General features: G+C 57.3%; 1 gene segment (V, D, J or C); it reads left to right on the forward strand.

Moving 5' to 3' along the window:
- Window positions 1–1,812: 1,812 nt before the first annotated feature.
- Window positions 1,813–2,680, forward strand: LOC147649154 (T cell receptor alpha variable 26-2-like; the record flags this gene model as incomplete). The annotated part of the segment is given in 2 exon segments: window positions 1,813–1,864; window positions 2,349–2,680. Coding segments are annotated over 2 exon segments (384 nt in total), but the record flags the coding sequence as incomplete, so codon positions are not given.
- Window positions 2,681–11,304: the final 8,624 nt, after the last annotated feature.

Below are 11,304 nucleotides of genomic sequence, written 5' to 3' on the forward strand. Positions count from 1 at the left end.
CGAATCACCAGCTCCTATGCAGCCACCGCCCACACTCCAAGTCCAGATAACAACTGATCACAGTCCCAGCCTCCCTGCACTTCGAACCTTCTCCCCTTTTCTTTCTCCCATGACAAATAACCCCAAAAGCCATCATAGAAGACAGCTGGAATCAGCTGAGAGGTCCATTGAGGTAAGCTCTCCTTTTAGACAAAGCAGAGAAGGAGAAAGGGTTTCAGACTCACCTGACTCCCAAGGAGAAGGAGGCAAGAGAAGGGGATGAAAGCACAAAGAGCTGGGGGGGCTTTTATCATGGACCTTTACTTCCCCAGGCTGGCAGAAGTATCCTAGAGGTGATAATTTTCTGACAAATTCATCTTGAATGCAAAACATCCCATTTAATGCTGTGAGCTGTGGTTTGGCTTCATAAATGGCTGTGTTTTCACTTCCTGCTTCATTTCTGGCACATTCCTCAATGAAGGCATCTTTTGCATGACAAGATGAGAGGCCCAAGCATTTCTGGATCAAAACACATGAGCATCAGCACAGGACTCAAGCCAGATGCTGCAGGAGCCCATTAAAATGAAATTATGTCTGTCTGGGTCACTCCATTGGGATCTTAGGGGCCTTGTCTCAGAGAAGTGGCCTTGCTCCTGGGTATGACTATATCTCACCAAACACAGAGCCCAGGACATTCAGGTGTCTGGTTTTGCCTTCTCCTGTCACGCACCAGGGATGTGGAAAGGGAGAAAAAAGGTGGAAGGTTTAATTTAGCAGTCAGGAAGAAAGGCAAGTGACACAATGAAGGGGCTTCCATAAGGACAAAGGTAACAAAAGGAAGAGTTAGGAGAATGTAGGACTGCTGCTGAATGAGACAAGGACCCTGGTGACACAGGATAGAGAAAAAGCTAAGGTGTTGAAGGCCTTTGCCTCAGTCCTTATTAGCAAGACTGGCCTTAAGGAATCCCATATGTAGACTGGGGGTAAAGTCAGGATCAGGGAACACACTCCCTTGATGGGAGGAGATCAGGTCAGTGAGTCCTTAGCAAACTGCACATATTTAGGTACAGTTGGAATGTGCACACAAGTCATAAGGGAACTGGCTCCTGTCATTGCCAGGTCACTAATTGTCTGTCCTACAAAGAGTTGTGGCCATTGCTCCAAACCCCAGCTGGCAGACAACTCTGGGGTCTCTCAGAGATCAGCGCAAGGACAACCAGTGTTGCATGTGACCATGAATGTCATGAATAGTGGATAGTGTCACTCTCCACAAGTTTGGAAGAGACATTGAACAACAAAGGACAGGCAGTAAATTGGCCTCTGCTGCCCAAGTTGTCCCCAGAAAATCCTGGAACCACTTGTGCAAAGGAAACAGGAGATACAGACTAGACTCTGGAAGTTCTCTGCAACAGGAGACTAGGCTATGAGCAGCTGCTGGAACATGGGACTCTCAGCCTCGTCACTGCCACCTGCAGAAAATCCTTGGCTGCCGTTTCCAGCCCCTGAGCAGGGAGAGTGCTCGGGGAAGCTGCTCCATCTCCTGGTTCAGGGCTCTCTTGCTCTCTCGGGCTGTAGCTGACGCTGTGCCGGCTGATTCTCGTCCTTGCTGAGGAGGGGAAGGGTTCGTTGGCCGGAAGACCAAGCTGAGCCCGTGCGGAGCCCCTGAATGCTCTGAGACCGGGCAAGAGCCCGGGAGCCGCCGGGGCAGGGCTCAGGCCCGGTGCGGAACTGGGGGCGATGGAGAGAGAGTAGAGGAGAGAAAAGGAGGCGGCACAGTCAGAGCACAGGGTCGGGGCTGAGGGGACAGCGATGCTCGGCGGGCAGAGCGGCAGCATGCGGCGGGGCCGGGGCGCCGCGCTGGCTGCGCTGGCCGCGGTGCTACTCGGTGAGCGGGGTCGGGCTGGGGCGACCCCGCAGATCCCTGGAAGTTATTGTCCTCTTTGGCTTCTTCACCGACCTCTGCCCCATAACTGTCCTCGAGTCCATCGTTTCCTCTGCACCATTCCCTATTCCCTCAGAAAACTCATCCCTCTCTTCTTTGTCCAGTCATTGCCATACCTTCCTTTTCTCTGTGTCTTTTTGCATATTAGATGATGATGATGTTGCTGTTGTTGTTGTTGTTGTTGTTGTTGTTATTATTATTATTATTATTATTATTATTATTATTATTATTATTATTATTATTATTATTATTATTATTATTATTATTATTATACATTTCAGTCCTTGCACATGCTGGCATGTGCAAACTCTGCAAACTACAGTCCTCATGTTCTCTGTATACTCCTGATTGCTTCTGCAGAATTTTGTTCTGGCAGAGGTGGGGAGAATGTAGGACTTGAGGTTTGTCCTTTTTTTCTCACCATCAGTAGCTTCAGGCAAAGCCCAGGTGCAGCAGGAGCCGTCACTACAGACCACCGAGGACAGCGGCGTCAATATCAGCTGCTCACATCCCAAAAAACAGATCGAGGAATTCATCCATTTCTACCGTCAGATCCCGGGCCGAGGTCCCGAATTCCTCGCACTCATCGCTAGAGGGTCCAAGGTTCTGCCGGACATCGCAGGGGAGCTCTGGGTGTCCGAGGACGGGCGCTCGAGCGCGCTGTGGCTCGGTTGGCCCCGGCGCGGGGACGCGGCCGTGTATTACTGCGCGCTGGGCGCACGGGCAGAGGGGCCGGGGCTGCGGCCGGGCACGAACCGCCGCGGGCGGGGCCGGGCGGGGCCGGGGGCGCAGCGCCGGCCGCGGCCAGCAGGGGGCGCTGCCCCGAGCCCGCCGGGCCCCGCGCGGCTCCGCAGCTCCTTCGTGTGCCCCGAGCCCGCCCGCAGCGACCCCGCACAGCCCCGCTCGGGCCCGGACACACGCCTGCCGCCTGTCCCCTGCGCTTACACACTCGCCCGGACACACGCCTGCCGCCTGCCCCCTGCGCTTACACACTCGCCCGGACACACGCCTGCCGCCTGCCCCCTGCGCTTACACACTCGCCTGGACACACGCCTGCCGTCTTTCCCCTGCGCTTACACACTCGCCCGGACACACGCCTGCCGCCTGCCCCCTGCGCTTACACACTCGCCCGGACACACGCCTGCCGCCTGTCCCCTGCGCTTACACACTCGCCTGGACACACGCCTGCAGTCTTTCCCCTGCGCTTACACACTCGCCACACTCTCCTGCCGCCTGTCCCCTGCGCTTACACACTCGCCTGGACACACGCCTGCCGTCTTTCCCCTGCGCTTACACACTCGCCTGGACACACGCCTGCCGCCTGCCCCCTGCGCTTACACACTCGCCTGGACACACGCCTGCCGCCTGCCCCCTGCGCTTACACACTCGCCCGGACACACGCCTGCCGCCTGTTCCCTGCGCTTACACACTCGCCCGGACACACGCCTGCCGCCTGCCCCCTGCGCTTACACACTCGCCACACTCTCCTGCCGCCTGCCCCCTGCGCTTACACACTCGCCCGGACACACGCCTGCCGCCTGCCCCCTGCGCTTACACACTCGCCACACAAGGTCCGGACTCCCCTCTCGCCCTCTGCAGCCTCTCCCGGCCGCCAAACTGCTGCGGGCTGCCCCTCTGCCATCGCCTGTCGCCCTCCGCCCACACCTCCTGCTGCTGCTGCTGCTGCTGCTGCTGGTCTCAGCCTGCTCGGCAAAGCAAGGAGCTGCTACTTGACAGCATCGCTGCTGGCACCTCACAAAGCAGCTGCACTCTCAGGCACACAGCGCCTCCTTCATCGAGTGCGGTCACCTCGGCAGGCCATGGCATGAGAGGGATTTGCAGCCGGGCTTTCGGAGGTGACAAAGGAATCTCCATCATCTCGGTCCCGCCAGAGAACTCTCTCTTCCATCCTGCAAGGTGCACAACAAGCAGCACATTCTCACACGGATGCCTAAGGCAGATGTCCTTTCAATTCCACCCGAGGCTGCAATTCACTGCTCTACACTTTCTTCTTATCCGCACCTGTCCACAAACACCCCTGGATGTGCATTCAGCATCTCCCTTAAACAGTACAACATCTGGGAGGGAAAATAATAAATCGGTTGGAGTGGCAGAGCACGTCTGAACATCTGTGGGCTCCATCACAGCCACCTTCCAGCTGAACCTGATTGATCCCTTTCCCTTCACGTTAGTAACCTCTCAGTTCTCCTGAAAAGGAGATGCCAGCATTTAGCAATGCTGCAACAGCTGGAGGGAGACACTTGAAAAAGTGAGTTCCACATGAGGTTTTCCTCCATAGAATTGCTCTAGAGACCGCATTTCTCTCTGGGGGACAGGAGCCGTTCAGCATCTTCAGGAACTCATTGCACTGAGCCAGTTCAGCAGAGGCCACAGTCAGGGCATGTGAAAGGTAAAAGTGCCTGGTTCTCTAAGGCTCACATCACATCCATTTTCTTATCCAAGGGGAGAACAGGGACAAGGGAAAGTGATAAGCAAAGAACACAATGCCATCAGTATGACAGTAGGTGATAAGGGACAAAAGGAGGCAGCTCAGAATTGATGGCCCTTTAGGCAGCTGTGCCTGTGAATTGCCTCAGGCTGAGCTTTGTCACTGACAAGGGCTTAGAGATGATGAGAGAGGAGATGGAATCCTCAGCAATGGAGACACTGGCACTGATGTGTCTCTGGCATCAGCAAGGATGGCGGCAGGTTTCTCTTCTCAGCACAAATGCTGGCAGGAACCCTCATCTCCCTTTACGCGTGTTAAGGGTTAGGTGTCTTTTTTTTTTGTTTTGTCCTTCTGGACTGCCCGGGGAATTTTTACCCATTATGTGCTGGGACAACCTAACTACCGGTACTTAGGGGTGCTAGACAACGGACAATGAGTGGCCGGGCCCGGGGTGGGGGAAGGGGGCAGAAAAGGAGGGTGGGGACAGCTTTTGGGCTGCTTCTTCTTCAGTTTTCGGGGAAGGACGTTGGTGTGCTGGGTCGCAGAGCTGCTGCGGTGGAGAGAAGGGAATTCGCCATTACCCAGACGGAGCTGCTGCTTCTTCTCCTTCTCCCCTCTTTCTTGGCGGCCTCGCACCCCCTGCCCTGCCGAGACGTGTGGCAGCCACCGCTGTGGAGCTGCTGATACACCTCAGCCACCGGCCCAGGATCTCAGCTCATCCCTGCTGTTCCAGCCGACTGTTCCTCGGAGCCCTGCAGGAGCACCGGGACTGCCCAAGGGGGTTTGTGAAAACAAAGCCTCTCCTCCATCCCATCTCAGCCGAGAAGGCTGTCCCGGGGTCCCTGGTTCTGTGATCTTGTTATTGCCGTAGTTATTGTTTGTTTGTTTGCCTGGTTATACTAGTAAAGAACTGTTATTCCTATCCCCAGATCTCTGCCTGAAAGCCCCTTGATTTCAAATTTATAATTCGGAGGGAGGGGGTCTACATTCTTTCACCCCAAGGGAGGCTCCTGCTCTCCCTAGCAGACACCTGTCTTCTAGAACCAAGAAAACGTGTCTGATCGTCTTCTCTCTGCTCAAGAAGGAAAAAGCTGAGAAGGAGCCGTAGGAGGGAAAACATTCACATGGAAAATCTGTGACCACCTCAAGACCCCCCTCTTCTCTAGAAACCACCTTCTAAACCATGGGGAGGTGCAACAGCTGCATGAGAATGTTCCTGTTACAACCAATATCGTTACCATTGATATTACCAATTCTACTGGCAATAAAAATCTGCCTCATTATTCATATCATTCTAGAAGCTTTTTGTGATAAACCCGTTTTCAAGAAAACCAAAAAAAACCAGGAAGGAATCATTCCATTCCACATGGAAAAGGGGCTTGGAGAAAAAGACCTGGGAGAGAGGCATTCATCCCCGGCAGATGCACAAGGACGGGGAGAAGAGACAGAGACAGAGACAGAGACAGAGATAGAGACAGAGACAGACACAGAGACAGACACAGACACAGACACAGACACAGACACAGACACAGACACAGACACAGAGGAGTCTCCTGTTCCCAGAGGAAATAGCAAGGACCCCAGACAGGGGAGAAAGCTGAGTGGGGAAGAAGGCCCTGCCCTCCCCAGTGCCCGGCCCTGGCTGTGCAGCAGAGCTGGCCATTCCAGCTGGGGAGGTGAGGATTCCCCTGAGAGCTGAGCAGGAACAGCCCCTTGCCGTGAGTCAGGCCCCAGAGGCACGGAATGCTCCCAGTGCCAATGGCTCAGGGAGCCACGGCGGCTGCTGCTGGACCCGCGAGAAACCCAGAAGGAGCATTGCAGGCACTGCAAGGACAGCTCACGGCTCTGCCTGCTCCCGCCGCTGCTGCTTCCTCTGCTCCCCCAGAGAGGCGTTTCCAGCAGCTCGGCTATCTCGGGGCTGCGCCGTGCTCCCTCACTCTTCCTCACTCAGCAAACACGCAGCTTGCTCTCGCCATGCACCTCGCCTCTCTCATCCTCACCCTCTTCCTGGGACAGCTCCTGGGTAAGTCCCGGCACTTCCCCAAGGCTTCTTCTTCTTCTTCCCCGCAGGAAACCCTCAACAGCCTTATCAGCGCCATGTGGGGAAACAGGACTGAATAGAGGGAAAGGACTGAGAAATATCGGCTCCTCTTTGTGGTTCTGCAAGTGTTTCCTCAAGAAGATCTTCGATTTGAAAAGGGAAAGGGAAAAGAGGGAAGAGAAGCCTGAGAATTCTTTTCTGTCTTTTCTCTCTCCTCCTATCCATCTCCCTCTTCCTGGCTCTTCTGACCCTCCTGCAGTCACCTCAGGACATCTCAGCTGCTTCTGCAATCCCACTGTCCCCTCTTCCTAATGTGAATTCCCAGGTTCTGTCAAATCTGCCCCAGGCACTTTTCAACTCTCATTTCACGGACATTAACAGGGTGTCCCCTTCTGCCTCCAGGCTCACACAGCTCTGCCACGGCTCCCAGTGCTCTCTGGGCTGTACAAACAACCAGGGCTCCTTCTTTCCAAGCTCACCATTGTGTCTATTCAGGGATTGAGGAGCCCTCAGAAGTGACAGGGATGGGGAAGCAGGATGAACCTTTCTGCTGTGCCTCCATGGGCTCCTCAGGCAGCTGGAGGGGTGCTGCCTCCAGCACACAAAGTTCAGGCATGACAATCGGTTCCCTGGTCCTGGGAGCAGGAGGAGCAGGAGCAGAAACACAGCCCAGCTCACCTTTGGCTGATGCAGAGCAAAGAGCTCCAAACTCCAGCCCAAAATCTCTCAGGACTTCCCTACAGGGCAGGGAGCTTTCTTCAACAGAATTTCCATAGACTTCGTTTTGCTTCCCATAGTCCTTCCCTGTGCAGCTGCTGATTTGCACTTTCTTGCAGGCACCACGGGGCAGATCACGGTCACCCAGGACGATGGACAAGTCATGGTGAAGCAGGGACACCCCTTCCAGACCACCTGCAAATACCAGAGCAGTGTTTCGGCTGCCTTGTCCTGGTATGAGCTGCGGCAAGGCCAAGCCCCACAGCTGCTCTCCTATCAAGCAGGCTCTGGCCCCAAGCACAGCGGCCGGATCACCACGCACCTGAACACCACGGGGAAATACAGTGTCCTGAAGGTGGAGGAAGTGCAGCTCTCTGACACTGCCTTGTACCTCTGTGCTGTGACAGACACCCCGGTGCAGGGAGCGTCCCCGGCTGTGCAACAACCCAGGGGAGGGACGGAGGGAGGGGAGGTGTCTGTGCAGGGCTGAGGCTGGGAAAAGGACGCTGCGCTCAACCCAGGGCTCACCTGATGTTGCATCCCCACGGCTGTACAATGCTCTGATGCTTTTGCACCACGTCCAACCTAATAATAATTTGAGAAAGTACCTTTGATAATTTTGACTCACCGCTGCATTGTGCAGCCTCAAAGTAAAGAAAAATATCCCCCTTGCTTCCCTGGGGACGTCCAGTCCCTGCACACTCCAGCCCTGCTTCTCTTGGTCCCACACGGCCTCAGCAGAGCCCAGGGCTGGGTGTGTGTTCCTGCCTTGGGCGCTCCTGCAGCAGCCCCGTTTGCAGGGACACGCGTGAAGCACAGATTTGGGTGTGGCTCCAGTGTGGTGAGCAGCGAGCTGTGTCTGTCCGGGTGTGTGTCCCTCATCGGGAGGGAATTTCCTGACTGGGCCAGGGACCCTGAGCTCGGCTCTGGCCCTGCTCAGCACAGAGCAGCAGCGTCGCAGGCTCAGAAGGAGCCCGAGTGCAGCTGAGCGGGGCCGGCAGCTGCCCGCTACACATGTGTGCAGGGCAGAGGCGCTGAAATGCAGCCCCTGCGTGCTGAGCCCTCCCTTTGCTGCCCCTCCAAAGCTCCCGCTCGGCTCATGCCGATCTCGGGCCCAACAAGGACGCTTTCAGTGCAGCTCGGCCGCTCGGCTGAACTCAGCACAAACAGCACGGCCGGGGCCCCAGCACGGCTCGCAGCCCCCGTGGCCTCGGCCCCAGGCGGGACACAGCCGCTCGCAGCAGCGCTGCACAGGGCAAAAGGAGGAGCTGTGCCTTGTGCGCACGGACAGAGGCTCGGCAATGCTGCCGCCCGTGTGCTGCCAGCGGCGGAGCGGATCTGCTTCCCGTGCGCTGGCGCTGGGCTGTGCCATGGGACACAGCCGCCTCTTGGGCCCGGCCGTGCCCCAATTGCTGCGGCGCTCCTGGGGCCGGGGCTCGGAGAGGCGGGGGCTGAGCCCGGCCGGGGCGGAGCTGGCGGCGGCCGACAGGAGGCGGCACGGCCGGAGCACAGAGCCGGGGCTCAGGGGCCAGCGACGCTCGGCCGGCGGAGCGGCGGCATGCGGCGGGGTCGGGGCGCGGCGCTGGCCGCGCTGCTGCTCGGTGCGCGGGGCTGGCGGCCGAGGGGTGCCTGGGTCAGGGGGAAACCTAAAACCCGCTCAAGCCTAAGATTCATTCCTCACATTCTTGTTCCTTTTCCCTTATTTTTACCCTTGGTTCCCTCCTCTGCCACCCGACCTTCTTCCCTTCGTAAAGGCATTGCTTCCCACTTGGTCTATTTTACTCTATGTCGGTATCCATCCATCCATCCATCCATCCATCCATCCATCCATCCACCCAGCCACCCACCCACCCATTTCCATCAGGCAGTGTATTTTTTATAATTTCCCTCTGATTTTTAATCAACACGTCCCGCATAAATTCTTGTCCCCAAACACTCACAGTGAAATAATCTCCCCATCCTTTATCAGAAAGTCTCCCAATTACCTCTGATCTCTCTTCCTCCTTCATATCCCCTTGCTTGATATTTTCTGCTAAACAAAACGGATTCTTATTTTCTCCCAAACAGTGGCTGTGGCCAGAGCCCAGGTTCAGCAGGAGCCGTCGCTGGAGACCACCGAGCACAGCGGCATCAACATCACCTGCTCACATCCCAAAATCCAGACCAGCGATTGGATCTCCTGGTACCGTCAGCTCCCGGGCCGAGGACCCGAACTCGTCGCACTCACTTTGAAAGAGTCCAAGGATGTGCCGGCCATTGCGGGTCGTCTGTGGGTGTCGGCAGATCGGCGCTCGAGCGCGCTGTGGCTCGGTTGGCCCCGGCGCGGGGACGCGGCCGTGTATTACTGCGCGCTGGGCGCACGGGCAGAGGGGCCGGGGCTGCGGCCGGGCACGAACCGCCGCGGGCGGGGCCGGGCGGGGCCGGGGGCGCAGCGCCGGCCGCGGCCAGCAGGGGGCGCTGCCCCGAGCCCGCCGGGCCCCGCGCGGCTCCGCAGCTCCTTCGTGTGCCCCGAGCCCGCGCGCAGCGACCCCGCACAGCCCCGCTCGGGCCCGGACACACGCCTGCCGCCTGTCCCCTGCGCTTACACACTCGCCCGGACACACGCCTGCCGCCTGCCCCCTGCGCTTACACACTCGCCCGGACACACGCCTGCCGCCTGCCCCCTGCGCTTACACACTCGCCCGGACACACGCCTGCCGCCTGCCCCCTGCGCTTACACACTCGCCCGGACACACGCCTGCCGCCTGTCCCCTGCGCTTACACACTCGCCCGGACACACGCCTGCCGCCTGCCCCCTGCGCTTACACACTCGCCCGGACACACGCCTGCCGCCGGTCCCCTGCGCTTACACCCTCGCCCGGACACACGCCTGCCGCCTGTCCCCTGCGCTTACACACTCGCCTGGACGCACGCCTGCCGCCTGCCCCCTGCGCTTACACACTCGCCTGGACACACGCCTGCCGCCAGCCCCCTGCGCTTACACACTCGCCACACGAGGCCCGGACTCCCCTCTCGCCCTCTGCAGCCCCTCTCGGCCGCCAAACTCCTGCGGGCTGCCCCTCTGCCATCGCCTGTCGCCCTCCGCCCACACCTCCTCCTGCTGCTGCTGCTGCTGCTGGTCTCAGCCTGCTCGGCAAAGCAAGGAGCTGCTCCTTGACAGCATCGCTGCTGGCACCTCACAAAGCAGCTGCACTCTCAGGCACACAGAGCCTCCTTCATCGAGTGCTGTCTCCTCGGCAGGCCGTGGCATGAGAGGGATTTGTAGCCGGGCTTTCGGAGGTGACAAAGGAATCTCCATCATCTCGGTCCCGCCAGAGAACTCTCTCTTCCATCCTGCAAGGTGCACAACAAGCAGCACATTCTCACACGGATGCCTAAGGCAGATGTCCTTTCAATTCCACCCGAGGCTGCAATTCACTGCTCTACACTTTCTTCTTATCCGCACCTGTCCACAAACACCCCTGGATGTGCATTCAGCATCTCCCTTAAACAGTACAACATCTGGGACGGAAAATAATAAATCGGTTGGAGTGGCAGAGCACGTCTGAACATCTGTGGGCTCCATCACAGCCACCTTCCAGCTGAACCTGATTGATCCCTTTCCCTTCACGTTAGTAACCTCTCAGCTCTCCTGAAAAGGAGATGCCAGCATTTAGCAATGCTGCAACAGCTGGAGGGAGACACTTGGAAAAGTGAGTTCCACATGAGGTTTTCCTCCATAGAATTGCTCTAGAGACCGCATTTCTCTTTGGGGGACAGGAGCCTTTCAGCATCTTCAGGAACTCACTGCACTGAGCCAGTTCAGCAGAGACCACAGTCAGGGCACGTGAAAGCGAGAATTGCCTGTTTCTCTAAGGCTCACATCACATCCATTTTCTTATCCAAGGGGAGAACAGGGACAAGGGAAAGTGATAAACAAAGAACACAATGCCATCAGTATGACAGTAGGTGATAAGGGACAGAAGGAGGCAGCACAGAATTGATGGCCCTTTAGGAAGCTGTGTCTGTGAATTGCGTCAGGCTGAGCTTTGTCACTGACAAGGGCTTAGAGATGATGAGAGAGGAGATGGAATCCTCAGCAATGGAGACACTGGCACTGATGTGTCTCTGGCATCAGCAAGGATGGTGGCAGGTTTCTCTTCTCAGCACAAATGCTGGCAGGAATCCTCATCTCCC

Source organism: Cyanistes caeruleus, chromosome 27 (assembly GCF_971803275.1).
Source record: "Cyanistes caeruleus chromosome 27, bCyaCae1.hap1.1, whole genome shotgun sequence".
NCBI classification, from domain to species: Eukaryota; Metazoa; Chordata; class Aves; order Passeriformes; family Paridae; genus Cyanistes; species Cyanistes caeruleus.